Source organism: Balaenoptera acutorostrata, chromosome 1, assembly GCF_949987535.1.
Source record: "Balaenoptera acutorostrata chromosome 1, mBalAcu1.1, whole genome shotgun sequence".
NCBI classification, from domain to species: domain Eukaryota; kingdom Metazoa; phylum Chordata; class Mammalia; order Artiodactyla; family Balaenopteridae; genus Balaenoptera; species Balaenoptera acutorostrata.
In genome coordinates, this window is record NC_080064.1 from 46,388,544 (window position 1) to 46,410,542 (window position 21,999).

Here is a 21,999-nt window from a genome sequence, read left to right on the forward strand (position 1 = left end):
TGTACTCCCAAATAGAGCGTAAGAAAGTAAAGGCCGTGGTTGTACAGGCTGACGCAACTAAGGTTAGATGACAAAAGCCCCTGAGAATTGGCACAGTCAGACACAAGACTGCTCAGAATCCCAGTCTGTTCGATTGGTTGTGAAATGTACACCATATGTGTACCCTCCAGATGGCAGAGAACAGGCTCTTAAAACACACACACACACCCACCCACCCACCCACCACATTGAAGAAGATCAGGTAGAACGTTTTCATCTCAAAGGCACAGGGAGAGAAATGCAAGTTCCCTCTAGAAGGGCTTTTGTTTCTTTAAGGTCAGAATTCTGCAAAGATGTTTTATCAAGCTGTCTTTCTCTAACTTCACTGCGAACACAATAAAAGAACCTCATCTTGGCCATTTTCAGGGTGAGATTTCCTTTAATTACCAATTAAGTAAGTACAAGTTTTGTATGTACATAAACCTGGCTGGGGTGTTAGTTGGAGGCTGGCTTTCTGATGTCCCTCATTTAGAAAAGATACTAAGCCAGCCTCTCACCCAATCACACAGTCCAGATCACTCAGTATCTCTTGACTGAGCGACTCACAGCGTCTTCCAACCAGGATGTACTTTTTCCTGTTATCTTTCAACTGGGCTCCCCCAGTATCTTTCAGATGGGGAGCCAGATACTGGTTATATACAAACGAATAAAACTCACAACCAATAACTGGGAGATCTGAGAACCAAGAGAGACTCACCCAAATTTGTTTGGACTCTGAGGCAGACAGGCACAAGAAGCCTCTGCTGGTACCAAGACTCTGGCTCCTTGTAGAGGTCAGGTGAAGGAGAGAAGTCTGCCCTGAGTCCATTTGTGGTCACCAAAACTGTCAACTGAAAAAAAAATGCACAATCTAGAAGTTGAGAATTATGTTTTATTCAGCAGAGTTACTGAGAACTTAAGCCAGGATACAGACTCTCGTATAGCTCTGAGGGACTGTTCCACATGTAGTGGAACATCAAAAGATTACTGCTAATTAAAGAAACACACATTTCAAGTTAAAGAATTTAGCACTTTTCTATGTATGGGAAGATGTAAGAGTCTGGGCTCATTGAAATTATTCCTTTGATTTGCACCATAAATATCTAGGGCCAGTATTCTCTTTTTTCAATCCTGAATTCCCTCAGGGTGCACTCTCAGGGGTGGCTACAGTGGCTGATGGCTTTATGACTACAACATCTTTTGTTTACTGAAATGGCAGTTGACATTCTTTGTCCACAAAACGAAAGGAAACAATGTCTAAAGAACTTCAAAAAATACATGGGAACACTCACTCACCAAATAGGGAATATCATTAAAGAAAAATTAACAACTGAAATGAGAAATTCACTAAGGGGTTCAAGAATAGAACTTTGAAGATAGGTCAATTGTGATTACTCAGTCTGAGGAATAGAAAGAAAAAAGAACAAAGAAAGATGAAGAGAGACTGAGAGACTTATGGGATGCCATCAAGCATATCATCATAGGCATAATGAGAGTCCCAGGATAGAGAGAGAAACGGGCAAAAGAATATTTGAAGAAGTAACAGCCGAAAACTTCCCAGATTTGATGGAAAATAGTAAGCTACTCTCCCAAGAAGCTTAACAAACACCAAGTAGGATATACTTAAAGAAATCTGTATCCAGACACATCATAAACTGTTAAAAGTCAAAGACAAGAGAATCTTAAAAGCATCAAAAGAGAAGTGACTCTTCATATATAAGAGATCCTCAATAAAATTAATAGCTGATTTCTCATCAGAAACCATGTTAGCCAAAGGGCAGTGGGATGACATGAAAAGTGCTGAAAGAAAAAGACTGTCAACCAAGAATTCTATATCCAGCAAACTTATCCTTCAAAAATGATGGAGAGGAAGAAGTAAAACTCTATTTGTAAATGATATGAGCTTATATATAGAAAATCCTAAAGAATCCACTAAACTATTGGAACTAGTAAATTAGTTCACCAAGCTGGTAGGATATGTCAGAATACACCGATCAGCTGTATTCTATACACTTTTAATGAACATTCCAAATGTGGAATTAAGAAAATTCCATTTACAATAGCATCAAAAAGAATAAAATATTTAGGAATAAATTTAACAAAAGTAGCATAAAATTTATACTTTGAAAATACAAAGCATTGTTGAAAGAAATTAAACCTAAATAAATGGGAAGACATCCCATATTCATGGATCAGATCTTTTTTAAAAAAAAATTTTATTATTTTATTTTTGGCTGCGTTAGGTCTTAGTTGCAGCACGCAGGATCTTTGTTGGGATTGTCACTGCAGCATGAGGGATCCTCTGCTGCAGTGCATGGGCTCCTTGTGGCACGTGGACTTCTCTCTAGTTGTGGCGTATGGGCTCTCTAGTTGTGGCCTGTGTGCTCAGTAGTTGCAGCATGCGGGCTTAGTTGCCCCACGGCATGTGGGAACTTAGTTCTCTGACCAGGGATCAAACCCCTGCATTGGAAGGTGGATTCTTAACCACTGGACCACCAGGGAAGTCCCTCATGGATCAGATCTTAATATTGTTAAGATGACAGTACTCCCTAAATTGGTGTACAAATTCAATGTAATCTTCATCAAAATTTCAATTAGTTTATTTGAAGAATATTGATAAGCTGATTGTAATATTCACATGGAAATTCAAGGGACCCAGAATAGCCAAAACAATCCTGAAAAACAAAAATGAAGTTAGAGAACTCAAAATTCCCAATTTCAAATCTTACTATAAAGCTATAGTAATAAAGACATTGTGGTACTGGTGTAAGGATAGACATACAGATCAATATAATAGAATTGAGAGCTCAGAAATAAACCCTCACATTTATATACAGATGATTTGCGACAAGGGTACCTAGACCATTTAATGGGGAAGGAATAGTCTTTTCAACAAATGATTCTGGGACAACTGGATATCCACGTGCAAAAGAATGAACTTGGACCCTACCTCATATATACACACACACACACACACACACACAGATTACCTCGAAATGGTTCAAAGAACTAAAACTGTAAAACTCTCAGAGGAAAACATCAGCATAAATCTTCATGACCTTGGGTCAGGCAATGGTTTCTTAGATACGACACAACGCATAAGCAACAAAAGGAAAAATAGGTAAACTGGACTTCATCAAAGGTTAAAAAGTTCTTCAAAAGACACCATTGAGAAAGTGAAAAGACAGCCCACAGAATGGGAGATAATATTTGTATCATATATCTGTAAGAAACGACAAACAAAGCAACAAACAAAGCCAGATAATATTCGACAGAGACCATACATGGTCTGCAAAGCCTAAAATATTTACTGTCTGGCCGTTTACAGAAAAAGTTGGCCCCTATTAATCACAATCCTGAGGGTAGGTAGGAGTACGATCACCTGGTTTTGGGTAGATTAGCAGGAAAAGGAGATCTAAATTATATTTCTGCCAGATGAAGTAGACTGGTGGTATTTTTCTCGCATGGACTGTAATTGTGCAAAAGGCAAAGCCTCTGATAAGTTCTTGGCCTGGGTTTTTCCAGTGTGTTTTCCTAAACCCCAGCCATAACAGAGAGGTTTAAATGCCTCATTGGCCCTGATGTCAGTCCCTCTACCAAGAATGCCCTCTGTCTTTCATCTGGTTTCTGTCTAAACCCACCTCCTCGATGGGGCAGAATCAGTCACTCCCTTCTCTGTGTTTCATAGCACTCAGTTCATACTACCAGGCTAACACGTAGACCTTTTTATGTGTCTGTCCCCCTCAGTGGACTATGAGCTCCTTGGGCAGATTTTAACATTTTTGCTGCCACTGGTCCTGGCACCCAGACATGTGCGGCTTAAATGTTTATTGAACTGAATCCAGCCACTGGTATCCCTTGATATACAGGAGCCTGGGTTGAATAGAGACCAGAGATAGCTATTTAGGATCAGACTGGGGTAACAAGCGGAGGCAAGTTCTCTAGAGCTGATGCATCTGAATTTCATTTTCAGCGAACTGAACAGAGGGATATAAGGAAAGCAAAGTTGAAAGAAAAGAAGGAGCAGAATCAGAATGAGGCTTTACTCCAGGCCATCGTGGTGAGTTCTCAAACTTTAGGTCCTTCTGGTCTTGTGAAATCCACTAATCCTGAAGCCTACTGGGAACCTTTCTGGGAATGCTTTACCTGAATGAGTTGTACATTTTCTTTCTGCTTTTGGTGAAGCAGTGTGACATGTCAGACCTTCTGAGTTCAGTCAGCTCTCTCACTTGTATGCATGTGTTGGTTTCAGGTAACATATACTGAATTTAGTAGCTTTCGGTTAAGCATTATCTAATCTTCACAGTAGCCTTCTGGCGTAGGTCTTCTTGCTCCTGTTTTTGCTAGATGAGCACATAGTCTCAGGGAGATGAAGAAACCTCACACAGCTAATATGTGTCAGAGCCAGGTCCTTGCTGTCAGCCCCTGTGTTATACTGCATCCTGAGAAAGTGAATTTTTAGGATGTAGCTCTTCTAACTATAACAACAACACAAAATTCTATCTCCCCTTCCCTCTCTTTACTGCATTTTAAATGAATGTAGTCTGATCTTGCTTTCACAAGTCACTTTGAGCCTTGGCTACTCAGGGGAGGTAATACTGGCTATGAGATTGTGGGGTAGGTTCTTGGTTTCATTCTTTGCCGAGTTAAATTATGTGCCTATTTAAATTACTTGTTGACTTTGAGAACATCACAGTTCTAAGATGCACTCCACTAGTCCCTCCGCACAACAAGGAATCTGTTAACACATTAACAGATTAAACAGAAGGGAATACTCCAGAGGGATTTGGTCATTTTCTAAAATGTAGAATATTGGAATGCCCAGACATTTGCATACAGACCTTATTTTGGTTCTCTCCTTTAACTCTGCATCTCAGGCTTCAGTGTACTTAAGAATTAATCTCAAGAGTAATATACACAAAGTCGTATATACTACATTTTAGTGGTTTAAAGCAGGGGTCAGCAAGCTGCAGCCAGTGGCTTACAGCCCTGCCTGTTTGTGTATGTCTTACCAATGGCTGTTTTCACACTACAGTGGCAGGGTTGAGTAATATCAACAGAGACCATTTGGCCCGCAAAACCTAAAATATTTCTTATCCGACCCTTTAAGGGAAAGTTTGCCAACCCCTGATTTAGGAGATACCATCAAGGTAATTTTGATTACATGTCATTTTCCCCTTGTGTGCTAGCCTTAGGAGCCTCCACACAACATACATAAGAGGTGACTCTACTATTCAGACCTTTGATTTATCCTTATTTCTATGAGACAATCAAAATTAAGTCAATGTGTGCATTATTTTTATTATCCCATGTCCTAGCTAAATGGAAACGTTTGCCATGTTCGTACATGCCACTCTCTGCATCTTTTCTGTACCTTTGCACATGCTGTTCCTTGGCTGTTACTTGGGGTAGAATGCCCTTCCCACTCCCCCCACCCCCCAACTTTTCTGCTTTTCAAAGTCATTGTTCAAGGCCTAGCATCCCCCAGTCCCCTCCAGCCCCCAGGCTGAATTAATTATTCATGGTCTACAGTTCCACAGCTTTACTTCTTACCTTATGTTGTACTTATTACCATGTCTAGCTCATGTCTGTGACAGAGTCTAGCACGTGGTAGATGCCCAGTAAAGGTGAGTTAAACAAGTCTCAGGGATAATGAAGACGAATGATGTGTAGAGCTGGCTCTCAGGGAGCTCGCAGTGTTATGGTTTCCTTGTTTTAGTGAAATGAGTTTGCATCCTTCCACACATAAGGTGTGTGTTTTCTTTTTTTAACCCAGGCTAGGAACATCAGGCTAGTGTCTGAAGCTGCTGGAGAGGATGAAGATTCAGCCTCAGAAGGTCTCGGTGAGCTCATCCTGAGTGGGCTCACTTCTGAGAACCTCTACGGAGCCAGGCTGAGTGTAGATGATGGGGGAAGACTGAGCTGGCCTGTGCTCTTTCTGTACCCAGAGTATGCCCAGTCGGACTTCATCTCTGCTTTTCACGAGGACTCCAGGTACTTCCTTCCCCAGGAGCCCTCTGCTATGCTTGCATGCTGTTCCCTGCTGTCTCTGCAGGATGGACAGGTGGATTTTTGGTTGAGGAGGGAAGAGAATAGTTTTAGAGGGTTTTACACAGTCTGGTTGCTATAACCTCTCTATTCCATAGCTGATTTCTCCTTTTACTAAGTAGCTTTGCAGTAACAGACCACAGTACAGTGTTTGTCAAGCTCTGGTACTTGTCTCGTGAGAGATGAAATCATTGGAGGTAGTAACTGCATAGAACTGAAGGGTATATTTATTAGAAGACATATAACTAGCATTTTTTTTTTTTTTTTTTAAGAAATTCACGTTCTTTTATTTATTTATTTATGACTGTGTTGAGTCTTCGTTTCTGTGCGAGGGCTTTCTCCAGTTGCGGCGAGTGGGGACCACTCTTCATCGCGGTGCGCGGGCCTCTCACTGTCGCGGCCTCTCTTGTTGCGGAGCACAGGCTCCAGACGCGCAGGCTCAGTAATTGTGGCTCACGGGCCCAGTTGCTCCGTGGCATGTGGGATCTTCCCAGACCGGGACTCGAACCCGTGTCCCCTGCATTGGCAGGCAGATTCTCAACCACTGCGCCACCAGGGAAGCCCCATAACTAGCAATTTTAACATGTGATTTCATAGGGTTAATGCTTAGAATGTGGCTGAATATAAGAATGTTGTTAATCCTGAGTCAGTTTAAAGAGAATTACTATGTCATAATAGGACAAGTGATACACACATTTTGGGCACTGCTGTCAAAATGGATTAAGCCTGCATTTCATGATTTATACGTTCTTGATATCTCTGTGAATTGGTGTCCAGGGCATGGGATGTAGGAAAACAGATTATGAGTTATTGATACCCAGAAAGTACATGTTATATCGCCTTAGGTTTATTGATCATCTAATGGTGATGTTTGGTGAAACGCCCTCTTGGGATTTAGAGCAAAAATACTGCCCTGATAATTTAGAGGTAAGAGAAGTTTTATTTTGTTCCTCTATGGGAATTGGGGTGGGGAGGAACAGGGGGTGCAGTGAGGTTTCACTGCCTTTTTAAAAAAAATTGTGGTAAAATATAAAAAACATAAAATTTATCATTTTAAGTGCACAGTTCAGTAGTGTTAAGTACATTCACGTTGTTGTACAACCATCACCACCATCTGTCTCCGTTTTCATCATCCTAAACTGAAACTCCATGCCCATTAATCAGTAACTCCCTATTTTCCCTTCCCCTCAGCCCATAGCATCCACCCTGCTACTTTCTGTCTCTGAATTTATCTCTCATATAAGTGGAATCATACAATATTTGTCCTTTTGTATGTGGCTCATTTCACTTGGTGTAATGTCTTTTAAGAATCATCATGTGTAGCATGGGTCAGAATCTTATTCTTTTTTAAGGCTGAATAACATTCCATTGTTGCAACTTGAAAAAAAAAATCACAACTTTACAGAACAAAGAATTTGTCTTCTAACTATTTGAGAGTAAGATGCCAACTGATGCCCCATCACTCCTGAATACTTAAGTGTCTATTTCCTGCAAAAAGGACATTTTCTTTCATGATTCCAATCAATCATCAAAATCAGGAAATTATCTTTGATACACTCTTGCCAGCTAATCCTCACACTCCATCAGTTTTCACAAATTTTCCCCCAGTAATGTTGTTGGTTTTTTTTGGCACACACTACCAATTAAAAAAAAATTTCTTTTAATTGAAGTATAGTTGATTTACAGTATTGTGTTAGTTTCAGGTGTACAGCAGTGATTCAATTATATTTTTTCAGATTCTTTTCCGTTATAGGTTATTATAAGATATTGAATATAGTTCCCTGTGCTGTACAGTAAATCTTTGTTGCTTATCTATTTTATGTGTAGTAGTCTGTATCTGTTAATCCCATACTCCTAATTTATCCTCCCCACCCCCCCACTTTGGTAACCATAAGATTGTTTTCTGTGTCTGTGAGTCTTTTTCTATTTTGTATGTAGATTTATTGGTATTATTTTTAGATTCCACACATAATGATATCATACAATATTTGTCTTTGTCTGACTTACTTCATTAAGTATACTATTCTCTAGGTCCATCCATGTTGCTGCAAAAGGCAATATTTTATTCTTTTTAATGGCTGAGTAATATTCCATTGTGTATATATACCGCATCTTCTTAAGCCAGTCATCTGTTAATGGGCACTTGGGTTGTTTCCATTCTTGGCTATTATAAATAGTGCTGCTGTGAACATTGGTGTGCATGTATCTTTTTGAGTTAGAGTTTTCTCTGAACATATGCCCAGGAGTGGGATTGTTGGATCATATAGTAACTCTATTTTTAGTTTTCTAAGGAACCTCCATACTGTTTTCCATAGTGGCTGCACCAATTTACATTCCCACCAACAGTGTAGAAGGGTTCCCTTTTCTCCACACCCTTTCCAGCATTTATTATTTGTAGACTTTTTAATGATGGCCATTCTGACTGATATGTGGTGATACCTCATTGTGGTTTTTGATTTGCATTTCTTTAATACTTAACGATGTTGAGCATCTTTTCATGTCCCCGTTGGCCATCTGTACGTCTTCTTTGGAGAAATGTCTATTTGGGTCTTCTGCCTATTTTTGATTGGGTTTGATACTGAGTCGTATCAGCTGTTTGTATATTTTGGATATTAACCCTTTGTCAGTTGCATCATTTGCAAATATTTTCTCCTATTCTATAGGTTGTCTTTTCATTTTGTTGATGGTTCCCTTTGCTGTGCAAAAGCTTTTAAGTTTGATTAGGTCCCATTTGTTTATTTTTGGTTTTATATTTTGGCCTTGGGAGACTTAAGAAAATATTGCTACGATTTGTGTCAGAGAATGTTTTGCCTGTGTTCTCTTCTAGGAGTTTTATGGTGTCATGTTTTATATTTAGATCTGAAAACCATTTTGGGTTTATTTTTGTATATGATGTGAGGGACTGTTCTAATTTCATTGATTTACATGTAACTGTCCAGCTTTCCTCAACACTATTTGCTGAAGAAACTGTCTTCTCCATTGTATATTCTTGCATCCTTTGTCGTAGATTAATTGACTGTAGGTGTGTGGGTTTATTTCTGGGCTCTCTATTCTGTTCCATTAAGCTCTATGTCTGTTTTTGTGCCAGTACAGTGCTGTTTTTTGTTTTGTTTTGTTTTGTTTTATTTTTGGCTGCGTTGGGTCTTAATTGCTGCACACAGGCTTTCTCTAGTTGTGTTGGGCGGGGGCTACTCTTCCTTGCAGTGCGTGGGCTTCTCATTGCAGTGGCTTCTCTTGTTGCGGAGCATGGGCTCTAGGTGCACAGTCTTCAGTAGTTGTAGCATGCGGGCTCAGTAGTTGTGGCTCACAGGCTCTAGAGCTCAGGCTCAGTAGTTGTGGTGCACAGGCTTAGTTGCTCCGCGGCATGTGGGATCTTCCCGGACCAGGGCTCGAACCTGTGTCTCCTGCATTGGCAGGCAGATTCTTAACCACTGTGCTGCCAGGGAAGTCCCTGGTTCTTGCTTTTTTTAATCCAGTCTGCCACTCTATGTCTCGTGATTAGAGCATTTAGTCCATTGACATTTAAAGTAATTAATGCTAGGTATGTACTTATTACCATTTTAAACCTTGTTTTCCAGTTGTTTTTGTAGTTCTTTGTTCGTTTCTTCCTTTTGTCTTTCCTTTTGTGGTTTGATGATTTTGTTGTAGTATGCTTGAGTTCCTTTATTTTTTTATTTTTGTGAATCTGTTTTATGTTTTTGATTTTTGGTTACCATGGAATTCAAGTATGTTGACCCATAGCTGTATCTACATGTACTTGCCTTTTTTTTTTTTTTTTTTTTTTTTTGCCACGCTGCATGGCTTGCATGATTTAGTTCCCCAACCAGGGATTGAACCCAGGTCCCAGCAGTGAAAGCTCCAAGTCCTAACCACTGGACCTCCAGGGAATTCCCAGTATCTACTTGCTTTAAACTGATGGTCATACAAGTTCAAACACATTGTAAAAAAAATCTACATTTTTATACTCCCCCCGACACACATTTTCTGATTTTTATGTCCTATTTTTTGTACATCTTCATGCTTATCCTTTTGCTATTAATTGTAGTTATAATTGCTTTTACAAAATTTTTTGATTATTTTTTAATCTGTGTACTGGCTTATTCAAGGATCTTCAACCCTTTTATGTATTTACCTTTTCTGTTGTGATCTTTCCTTTCCAATAGATTCTTGCTTCTTTTCTATTGCAGTTAGAGAAGACCCTTCCATACTGAAGACCCTTAGTATTGCTGAATTCTTTTAGTTTTTGCTTGTCTGAGAAATTCTTTATCCTTCCTTCTATTATACATGATAATCTTGCTGGGTAGGGCATCCTAGGTTGCAGATTTTTCCCTTTTGGGACTTCGAATATATCATGCCACTCCCTCTGGACTGCAGCGTTTTTGTAGACAAATCAGCTGATAGCCTTATGGGGGTTCTCTTTTAACTGACTCTTTGTTTTTCTCTTTCTGACTTTGGATCTTCTCTTCAACTTTTGCCATTTTAATTATGATATGTTTTGTTGTGGATCTGTTAGGGTTCATCTTGTTTGGGACTCTATGTGCTTCCTGTACCTGGATATCTGTTTTCTTCTTTAGGTTTGGGAGGTTTTCAGCCATAATTTCTTCAAATACATTTTTGATCCTCTTTTCTCTCTCTCCTCCTTCTGGAACTCCTATTATGTGTAGGTTGGCACACTTTATATTAGCCCATAGATCTCATATGTTGCTTTCATTTTTTTTTTTTTCTTGTTTGTCTTTCTCTCTGCTGTTCTGATTGGGTGGTTTCCATTATTCTATTTTCCAGATCACTTATTTGTTCTTCTGTGACATTTAGTCTCCTCTCCATTACTTCTAGATCGGTTTTTATCTCAGCAATTGAATTGTCTAATTTTGATTGGTTCATCTTTATAGTTTTTAGTTCCTTTTTACAGTGATCTGCATTTCTATCGATAATCTTTCTTAATTCCTTTAGCATTTTTATTACTTCTTTTTTGAACTTGGGGTCTTATAGACTGGTGAGGTCTGTTTCATTATTTGTTCTTTCAGGGGATTTCTCCTGTTCTTTTAATTGGAGTAGTTCCTCTGGTTTTTCATTTTACTTAACTTTCACTGTTGCTATGTATTTAGGGAAACAGTTATCTATTGTGGTCTTAAAAGGGCATTTTTATGTAGGAGTGTCCCTGTGTAGACTGTGTGTCCAATATTTTTGGTGTGAGGGCTGGTTTTGGTATGGATGCCTGCCGTGTCTTTCATCAGAGTGTGCTGGCTGTTATTCCCTTGATAGGGAGCGTGATTGGTGTTGCAGTGTCCAGAGCCTGCATTGGATGTGAGGCGGGGCCTCCTCTTTGCTCCATGGCCTATCAGGGGCGGGGTCTGCTCCTCCGTTGTTGGAGTAGAAGCCATGAGGGTCAGGTTCAATCAGGCTTTGTTGCCCTTGAGTGTGTGCCCTGCCCCAAAGGAGGTGGTTGCTGAAGCAGGTGAGGCCCGTGTACTCACGGAGCACTTGTGCACTACCTGTGTAAGCATCCATGATTCACTCAGAAGTAGCCCAAGGTCACGTCCCTTTCTCCATTTTGTTCGTCCCAGATCTAGTGCAAGGCTGTGGTGTGGAGTAGGCTGGAGTGGGGGTCAGGGCATTGTGGTTGCAGGAACTGAGGTGGCCGTGCTGCCACCTGGGACCAGGGGTTGCCTCTGTGGCAGAGCTCTCCCAGCACCTGGCCACTCCAGATCTGACGCTAAGGTGCAGTGTGGAGCGGGCAGAGCCAGGGTGCTCCCACCAGGAAACCATCACTGCATACTCCCACCCAGGGCCTGCCTGACTGCCCAAGATTCAGCGCCTAGCCACTGTGTGTTCTCGTGGCACTGCCCGGTGTGCGCACTGACAGTGTCTGCTGCAGCTAGACTTGCTACTGCTGTTCGGGTGCTGACAGTGGGTTTTGCAGCTACCCCCAAATCACATCTCAGGCCCTCCAGGCTGTCTCTGTGTAGCTAGATTGAGTCCTCTCGCAGGATCTGCCTGCCTGAGATTCAGTGCTTAGCCGCTGTGTGTTCTTGTGGTGCCGCTTGGTGCGTGCACTGACAGTGTCTACTCAGTTTGGCCCGCCACCCTGGTGCGTACACTGACAGTGGTCTCCATGGTTGTGCTCAGATCACACCCCAAGCACCCTGGTCTGTCTCTGCGCAGCTAGACCGAATCTTTGCCGTGATCTCACACCAGGCTGTGGTGTGGAGTGAGTGTGGCTGAGGCACTGGCCCCTTTGGATTGGGAAGTGCAGCGAGACGGCAGCCTCCGGTACAGGTCTCTCTCCACCCTGATTGTTAGCGAGCCAGCACACGCGCAGTCCTCTTGAGTAGAGTCTAGGCTTCTCCAGCCCCTCTCTGTGTCAGCGGATTTCCCAGCAGTCAAGGGGGTTCCCCAGGTTGAGGATCCATCCATGTGGACCTTCTCTTCCTTACAGAGCACTCCCAGGGGTGCCAGTCCCAACCTGATGCTTTTTTCTTCTCTGTCCTATCTAATCACATGGAGATCTTTCTTGCAGCTTTGGTTGTACAGGAGATCTTCTGCCAGTTTCCAGTTAGTTTTCTGTGAGAATTGTTCCACATGTAGTTGTAGTTTTGATGTTTGTAGGGGGGAGGTGAGCTCCACGTCCTCCTATTCCACCATCTTGATCCCCCTCCGCCTATCCCCAGCAGTGTTCTTCATAGCAAAAGGAATGCCACATTGTACTGTGTCTAGTGCTCATGTCCCTTTAGTCTCCTTCAGCCTATGGAAGACTTTCTCAGTCTTCCGGCAACTTTCTTGATCTTACCACTTTTGAAGATTACAAACCAGTTATTTTGTGGAAAGTCCATCAGTGTGTTTCTTTATGACCATGACCTGGATTATGTATATTTGACTGGAATATCACAGAAGCAATGCTGTATTCTTATTGCATCCCATCAGGTGCACATAATTTCAAATGTCCCATTACTGAGGATGTTCACCTTAGTCCCCTGATTGAGGTAGGGGTTTGCCAAGCTTCTCTGCTGTAAAGTTACCCTTTTCCCCTCTGTAATTAGTATTTTATAGGGAGGTACTTTGAAATGATACAAATATCTTATTCATCAAACCATCAACATAATCATTTATATCAGTGGATTTATGGTTTCTTACTTTATTCATTGAGTTATAATCTATTACTGTGGTTATGTTATGCTCAGATTGTCTCAGATTTGGTCAGTGGGAATGCCTTCAAATTTGCTTCTGTGTCCTTTTGACTTGTCTCCATTTTTAGAGCAGTTCTTGCTTTCTGTCACAAGATGTTCAAGGCTCAAATTGTGCTTTCCTTGCCTTAGCTGTAGAATCAGCCATTTTTCCCAAGGAGGCCCTGGCTCTTTTTGGTGGAAAATGATATTTAGAAGTCAAGTAGTGGGTATATTCATAAGTACAGGGGTGAGGGGCGGAGAATGCTTACTGCTCCAGTGCTGTGTGTGTGTGTGTGTGTGTATGAGCTCTCACTGGGGTCTCCAGTTCTTATCCAACACCATCTCTTTCTATATTTTTAACAGTAGCTTCTATTATTCTTAATATATTTATTTGTTTGATCAATCCCCCTGTATCTAATCCCCCTCCTGTCACCACCAGTGTCCCCTCTCCCTCGGGGATCCTTCCTCACCTCAATTGGATTCCTGACTCCCCCCCATCAGGCTACTGCCCCAGCACAGTGCCCTCCTCATCCTACATGCACTCTGTCACCCCACGCTGCTTAACCACCCTGCATGAATCTCTTCCTCACCCTGTGTGGGTCCTCACTCCCCTCAGCAGGCCACCCCCTGCCATAAGTGGCTGCCCTTCTCACCCTGCTTAGCTGGCCAGTCCACAACGAGGATGCCTGTCTCCACTGGCCGGTCTCTGATACCCCTCACCCCCCAGCATCCCTCCTATGCAGATGTCTTCCTCAACCTACTTGGGCTTTGACACCTGCACAGGGCTGTCCCCTGTGTGGACATCTCTCTTCCCCTGCTCTGGGCCACTAGTGCTTTCTTTTCCCACACCTAATGGCTGTTGGACTGAATTGTTAGGGAAGGGAAGGCTCATAGGCCTGGGCTTTCAGTCTTGGCTCCTCTGTTTACTAGCTGGGTTTAGTCAGTAAGTTATTTCCCCTCTGTGAGCCTTGGTTCTGTCTTTGGAAAGTGGAGCCAGTAATACCTTTCTTAGTGTCGTGGGAGAGGACTGAGTGCTTTATACTCCACAACTCTATAAGGGAGGCATTCAGCTAATAACAGTTGTATGTCTTTAATGTTTCCCCAGACTTGGCCTCAACATGCCTAGTGCTGCTGAAGCCCTTTATTTGTATCTGACTCCTGCTCCTCTGTTCATCCTGCAGGTCTACTTTGAGGATGACGACAGGTCAGAACTATACCGGGTGCCTCCCAAGAGCACCCTGCTGGAGGTGCTGCAGCACCCCAGGTGAGTCACCTTCATGGGGCTGAGTAGACCAAGAAGGATGCTCAGGCACCATCCCAGGGATACGGCCAGGTTCTCGTTCCACCACTGAGTGTTTGCCTTGTACTCCCCTCCATTCTGCCCTGGATACAAAACTGTGTGAGACAGCGACCACAGAGACTGTCCTGGGCCATCGGCCAAACAGGTTGCAGTGTGATGACTCAGCCCATTGCACTGCAGCCATGACGTCCTCAGGGAGAGGTCAATGGGCCTCGTTGAGAAAGAAGAAGCTGCCTGGCTTTTGTACCAAAAACAGCTGGGATGGCCTTCCTGTTCCTAATTGTGCTTGTGTCCCCTGATATTGTCATATGGAAAGAGCATTGGCTCTTGACGTCAGACACCATCATTTAGTGGCTCTTTGGCTCTGAGCACATACTGCCTCCCTGGGGCTGTTTCCTCATCTCTAAAATAGGGATAATAACTGTTGCCTACATATTTCTCAGGTACTTGAGAGAGTAGGAGTCACAGAGCTCTGATGAACTAAGGGGCAGTCTTGCTGTGAGAGGGCACCTTTGTTAGTCGCAGTGGCAGCCAGTTGGATTTGGCAGTTGTCTCTTTCTTCAGCTTCGGGGTGTTCCTGGACTATAAGGGAATGCCCTCAGTAGCTTTGTAAGGTGACTCTTGGGCTACTTTTCCCTAAGCTTTGAGCGAAGCACATGTCTTGCATCTACGCTAAAAGGGCTAGGGCAACGAGGGTGGTTGGGCGTGGTAGGAAATGAGGCTGGAGGACCAGGTTAGGGCCGTGTGCAACAGCCTTGAATGCCCTAAGGCGCATGAACTCTATCCTGATGGTGGTGTGTGGAGCCCCAGGGGGTGTTCAGGTAAAATTTACCAAATAATGTACAAAGCTTGTGTACTCTTCAGTGGTGAAGCCTGAAGTAGAGGGTGGATTGGAGAGAAGTGTAGGAGGCACGTTGGGATGGGAGTTGGTGATGTGCTGACTGACTTGGTGTGGGTGTCCAGCTGGCCTTGATGCTTCTGCTTCGGCCTGGCAGGCAGGAGGCGAAGGTTTCTTCAGATATGATCCATGACTTCTCTTGGCAGCACTTTTTTCTGGCCCTAAGTCTGCCTTCTAGTTTATAGATAAATTTTTAGCTGTTCATTTTCTCAGTTGTTAGCAGATTACCCAGAATTCTTTAAAGGCCCAAGGTCTACTCTACCCCGTCTTCCAGAAAATGGGGGAGAAAGCTAAACAGAAAGCAGACTGATTTGTGGAGGAAAACCAGTTTCATGCTTCTCAGAAAGTGTAAATGCACTGGAAATGATTATTTTTTAAATGACTAACATAGGCTCCTCTGAGGCTTCGCACAGGTGACTGGCAACTTCAGACCCTGAACTGGGTGCTGGGCCAAGCTACAGGCTCCTCTGTCCGTACCCAATACCGTGGGGTGCTGCTAACACCCCTGGACCCGGGAGGCCAAGGCCTTGCCTAGCCTGCCCACTCCATTGCTTCATGCCCAACAGCTGCAAACGCTCTAGTGACCCGCACCTCCTGGCTTTTGCTCCCCCATGCCCCATCTCTACCCCTTTTTCAGTTAATGCAAGCTGAGCCATGGCAGCTTCCCGGAAGCGTTTCCTGATTCCCCTTTCCCATAGAGGGAATCACGCCCCTTGGGCTAACACCGTACCTCACAGATGCTTCTGTAGTTGTGCCTTGCTGTCATTATTTATCTCCCTCCCCCCAGAGAGGGATGGTGATTTTTGTTTGTTGTTTAATGAGTGTTTTCAGCAAGGGGCCTGGCTTACCCTGGGCACTCACTGTTGAATGAAGGAATGAAAGCGTGTGCTTGTTTTATTTCATGTTTAGCCATAGATATACATGATGCTATAGGACGGGCCCAAAGGTTCTTGCTAGGTTCTAAGGGAGAGAGGGTCATGCTAATTTGCAGACTTATAAACAACCAAACAAATAAATATGCTGAACTTGCATTTTAATGTTGACTCATATCTAAAGGTTCACCTTGACTTGTTGGGAAGGTCCATGGATGATTAAGATTGCAATTCAATTAACCCGTCTCTTTTATTGTGTTCACTGCAGGTACTTTGTAAAAGCCCTGACACCAGCATTTTTGGTCTGTGTAGGATCCTCTGCTTTTTGCAGGAATTATCTCCGGGGGAGAAAGGTGCGCCAGGTAAAGTGACCGGGCCATGCTGTGAGAGCCAGGCCCCTTGGACCTCCTCCCCGCTCCTCCTCCTCAGCCTGGGGTCTAGCACACTTGAATCAGCAGGACCTACTCCTAGAATCCAGCACTTTATTTCTGTCACCCTGGGGACAGGCCTTCCCTGCATCGTGGTTGGGGAGGAGCTGCCGACTTCCTGAACTGCAGCCTCTCTGGTCAGAGTGCTGAGCTCCAGCTGGTCTTCACTCACCTCTCTTGGTACAAAACTCCATGCCTTGGTCATGACATCCTTGGACTCACTGTGAGCTGTGTTAACCACCAGCCTCCATCTCTGACCTGAGGAACTCACTGGTCTGCGGATGCTGACTCACAATCCAGTGACGTGGTTCTGAACCTGTGTGGAGTCAGAGGCCTTAGAGAAGCTACGGCTCACACTGCAGACATACACAAACCACGCGTGTAATTGTAAGGTATCAGAGCTGAGAGACTCGGGCCTCCCGTGACTTCATGAGCACAGACGGCTGCTCTGTGGGGATGCTGTAGATCCCTTGGGGTGAGATGGGGCCAGGAAAGCCAGGTCCTGTTTCTGCATCTATAAAGACCTACAAACTGGGGTCCTCCAGAACCCCTAAAATGTTTGTCACTTTTCCTAATCTTTGCAGTATGGAGAACTGTGACATACTTGGACAGTATGTCACAGTTTTCACATTTCAGAATTTTATGCCTTTTAAACTGGAAATCTGGGCTTCCCTGGTGGCGCAGTGGTTGAGAATCTGCCTGCTAATGCAGGGGACACGGGTTCGAGCCCTGGTCTGGGAAGATCCCACATGCCACGGAGCGGCTGGGCCCGTGAGCCACAATTGCTGAGCCTGCGCGTCTGGAGCCTGTGCCCCGCGACGGGAGGGGCCGCAATAGAGAAAGGCCCGCGCACCGCGATGAAGAGCGGTCCCCGCACCGCGATGAAGAGTGGCCCCCGCTTGCCGCAACTGGAGAAAGCCCTCGCACGAACCGAAGACCCAACACAGCCAAAAATAAATAAATAAATAAATAAATAAGAAAATCCTTTAAAAAAAAAACTGGAAATCTTTTTGTATGTTGAGTCACTGTCAATACTTTGTATTTTTGTCTGCAGCTATTTGCTTCCTCCTTTCCAGAGGATTTTATATACCCTTACCTTGCGTTGCCCACCCCGTCCCCCAGGGAAGAGTGTACTTCCCTGCTCGTGATGCAAAGGGATGTGAGTGGACATGTCCAGACCGAGCTTACAGAGCATCATGTGGTAGGCTTTTGCTCTTTTCCCTCTGCCGTGGGAACATATTTCCCAGAGAGGGGCTGTTCCTTTAGCCTGGGTGTCAGATGCTAAGACACATGGAGCAGAGCTGAAGCAGCTGGCCTGCAGCCATTGACTGTAACATGAATGAGAAATAAATGTTTGTTGTAGTAATAAGCACTGAGATTTGGGGGTTGTTTGTTACTATAGCAAAGCTAACTAATACATCATTAAACTGAAACCAGCTGCTCTACTTAAGATCGACTAATTTGGGGTTTTGTGCTGTGCCTGCCTTCGTCTTTGAAGGGCATTTTGCTGTGGAATATTTACAAAGGACCAGGCAGCTTTCTTCCAGGTGCGGGTCCCTGCCTGTGGCTTGTGGCCAGAGAGCCGAAGTCCAGCCTCCATCCTAAGCCTGGCTTAGGCCACACTGAGGCCGTCCTCTCTCACTTTCCAGCTGGACTCCATGCTTTGTGTAAGAGGCTAACATTCAGCTAGCGCAACCCCAGCAGGCATTGCAGGGTTCCCTGCAGGAGCCACCACACTCTCATGGGGCAGAGCAGGTTCCAGGGTGCCGCCTTACTCACCTGTGACACAGACTGGTTACCGTGCCCCCTTCTGGACACTGAGGCTGGGGTGAGATGCCAGATGAGAGCAAATTGTACGGTCAAAAGTATACACACCTTGAGAACGATCCTTATGTGACCATCATCCCTGTCACCCAGCCCTTTCACAAGACTCCTGGCAGTCAAGTCCTCAGTCGTTTCTGCTCCACCTTCTCTTCAGTCCCTGCCCCCGCTCCAGCTGGGGTGGGAACAGAGGCAGAAAGGGGAGAGAAGGGACTTAGGATGGCGGGCTGTGAGACCAGAGGTAGGATCCCGGTGCTGCTGACTTGCTGTGACTGTGAATGAGGGACGGCCACGTGGAGAACGGTCCCTGTTGCCCCCTCACAGGCATGTCTGAGGCCCTGCTGTGCAGATACCGTGTGCAAAGTGCTCAGTGCAGTGCCTGGCGCATAATTACTAATAACCAACTCTTAACTCAGTGAACTACACGCAGGGGCACATCCATGCACACCCGTAGCACTTAGACCAGTGATCCTCAACCAGAGGCAGCTTTGCATCCTGGGGGGACATTTGCCAGTATCTAGAGACATTTTTGGTTGTCACAACTTGGTGGAATGCTAGTGGGTGGAGGCCAGGGACGCTGCTAAACATCCTACAGTGCACAGGGCAGCCCTCACAGCAAAGATAGCTGGCCCAGATTGTCACTAGTGCTGAATTAGAGAAAGGCTGCACTAAACCTTCCAGAAGGGAAGCTCTCAGTGGGCAGGGGCCAGGTGAGGGGCTGGTCTGACTGCCCAGGCCTGACACACAGTGGGAACTCAGTGAGTGTGTGCCGATGAGTGGATGGAAGAATGAAGGAACTAATGAATGAAAAAAAATTAGCCAGAGTCCTGTCCCAAGGCCCCACTTGCATACACACAGCACTAGTAAAGGCATTCCCAAGCTCACACCCAGTGTGGCCACCTTACACCTCTTCCAGGAAGGCTCCTGGCCTCCCAGTCCATGGCTCTGCCTCCTCTGACTTCTGCCATCCTCTAAGGGTCGCCAGGCGAGTGAAACCGGTTCGGACTTAGGAGTGACCTATAGAAGTTAGGATGAGAACCTGGCTGGGGTGAGGAGCAGGGGGCCCCGTGAGTCCCACCTGCCTGGCATGTGTGCCTACACCCCCTTCCAGAGCACAAGGCCTCACCCAGCCTTGCCCCACTGCAGTGGCTATGATGGTGGGCAGCACAGCCCAGCTGAGCACAGCCAGGAGTGTGGGGGAAGGGCCCTAGGCACTCCCCTTCCTCAGGGGCAGAGCCTGCGGGGTTGGGGACAGGTGGCCCTCATGTGAAGCGGATGTGTGCAGTGGGACCTGTGGGCCTGGCCTTCACCTGATGCCTCCCCGGCCGCCTGCCCATGCCTGGGATTCCAGCAGAGCCTAATCAGAGCTCCCCACAAGTTCTTCTTAACCCCTCGCCACCTCATTTTACAGATGAGGAAACTTAGGCCCAGAGGAGGGACAGGGAACCAGCATCCTTGGCTTCCCCGACTTGAGGCAGAGCCTTTCCCACCAACCCAGGGCCCCTCCTTCCCACAAGACTAGAGTGTGGCCCTTCCAGGGCCAGGGGTCAGGGATGGAGGTGCGACCCCCCACACACCCTGTCTGGTTACCTCTGTGGATTTAGGGTGGTAGCTGGAGAACTGGGTGGAGGAACAAAGCCCTCTTATGCCAACCCCTGATGAAACACACTGCTGGCAGTTGCACAAGGGCAGGCAGAGAGATGATGGCCATCAACACGGAGTGCAAGCAGTGTGCAAACCATGTACCTGAATTCCCTCATCCTAACAGCCATGCTCTCAGGTCTGTGATCCCAATTTTATGAATAAGGAGATGGGGGCATGCAGTCTCACCAGTGAGTGTCAGAGCCAGGATCTGAACCCCAGCATCTCACTCCAGCGCCCACCTGCCTCCTTTCCCATGTTCCTTTCATTCCATTTGCTTTACAGATGTTTAATGGGCACCAACCAAGGGCAGGGCATCAGATAGCCTCTGCCTTCAGGGTCATGCTGTTGAGTGGGTGTCATAAACCTAACCCTGGGCTGAGAACTGCTCCAGTGAAGAGAAATGCAGCCATGACAAGCAAGTCTGTCCATGCCCCTGCTCCCTGTTCCCCCATCAACACTCTTGGTGTGGCATTCAAGGCCCTTCAGGGTCTGGCCCTTTACCTCTGCAGCTCCCTCTGTCTCCAGCCTCCTTAGCCCAGCCATCCTGGCCTCGGTTCAGCTATAGGGCAGGAGGGTGCACTGGCTAGAGTATCAGCTCTGGAACCACGCTGCCTGCCTTCTAATTCCAGCCCCACGACCCACTAGCTGAGTGGCCTCGGGCACCGGTCCTCAGTTTCCTCATCTGCAAAATGAGGATAACAGCATCTACCTCATGCAGATGCTGTGAGAATTAAATGAATTAATCTATGTGTAGCACATGGAACACAGCTTGCCTCATACCAAGTGTTTGTTTAATCTATGGAACTTAACTTTTTATGCTCCAATCTTGCCATGCTCTTAGCTTTGGACTTTTGCACATTGTTTCCTCTGTCTGGAAGACTCTTTCTTCCACTTCTTCCCCTCCCTCCATTCCCACTGTTCCCCCCTTTACTATTTAACACCTAGTCTTCCATTAGGCCCAGGTGCCTCTTCCAGGAAGCCCTCCTGGCTTCTTATCACATCCCATGATACCTGCACCATCCCTACACTTACACTACACAGTAACTGTCTGATTACTGGATGGTTGCTCCCACTTCTCTGGAAACTGAGTCAAGGACCCTGAACTGTGCATCATGTACTCCCAGGACCTACCACAGCACCTGCTCAGCACGCAACAGGTGCACAACAAATAATTACTGACTGATGACACAGGCAGGAGTGATGAATTCTGCACAGATGCAGTGCGGGGAGCCACCACACATGACAGATGTGGGCCGTTCAGTTGAAGAAGGGATTGGTGGGGTTGGGAGAGGTGGGAGGGTCTTCAAGCAAAGGCAAGGAGCCTTGAAAGGGCATATTCCAGGGGTAGCGTGCGGGCTGGCTGGGCTTGGTAGTAACGGCTGCCATCTATTGGGCACTGAGGATATGCCAGACAGCGTCCTAGAGTGCTTCATGTGGATGGGCTCAATCCTTGCAACACCTCTGGGAGGCCAGGAGCTCAGCAGCATTTTACTGAGAAGAAAAGGGGGGCTTCCCTGGTGGTGCAGTGGTTGAGAATCTGCCTGCCAATGCAGGGGACACGGGTTCGAGCCCTGGTCTGGGAAGATCCCACATGCCGCAGAGCAACTGGGCCCGTGAGCCACAACTACTGAGCCTGCGCGTCTGGAGCCTGTGCTCCGCAACAAGAGAGGCCGCGACAGTGAGAGGCCCACACACCGCGATGAAGAGTGGCCCCCGCTTGCCGCAACTGGAGAAAGCCCTTGCACAGCAACAGAGACCCAACACAACCAAAAATAAATAAAAAAAAAAAAAAAAAAAAAAAAAAGTG

General features: G+C 45.5%; 1 protein-coding gene across 1 annotated transcript in view; it reads left to right on the top strand.

Annotated features, from left to right (window-relative positions):
* The window catches only part of TTC4 (tetratricopeptide repeat domain 4), a 34,939-nt gene extending 17,276 nt beyond the window's left edge, over window positions 1–17,663 (top strand). The window contains exons 6-10 of the mRNA XM_007164396.3: window positions 3,992–4,078; window positions 5,795–6,012; window positions 6,912–6,993; window positions 14,411–14,493; window positions 16,568–17,663. Coding sequence (XP_007164458.2) covers window positions 3,992–4,078; window positions 5,795–6,012; window positions 6,912–6,993; window positions 14,411–14,493; window positions 16,568–16,670 — 573 coding nt within the window. The 3' untranslated portion in view covers window positions 16,671–17,663. The remainder of the gene's footprint in view (window positions 1–3,991; window positions 4,079–5,794; window positions 6,013–6,911; window positions 6,994–14,410; window positions 14,494–16,567) is intronic.
* Window positions 17,664–21,999: the final 4,336 nt, after the last annotated feature.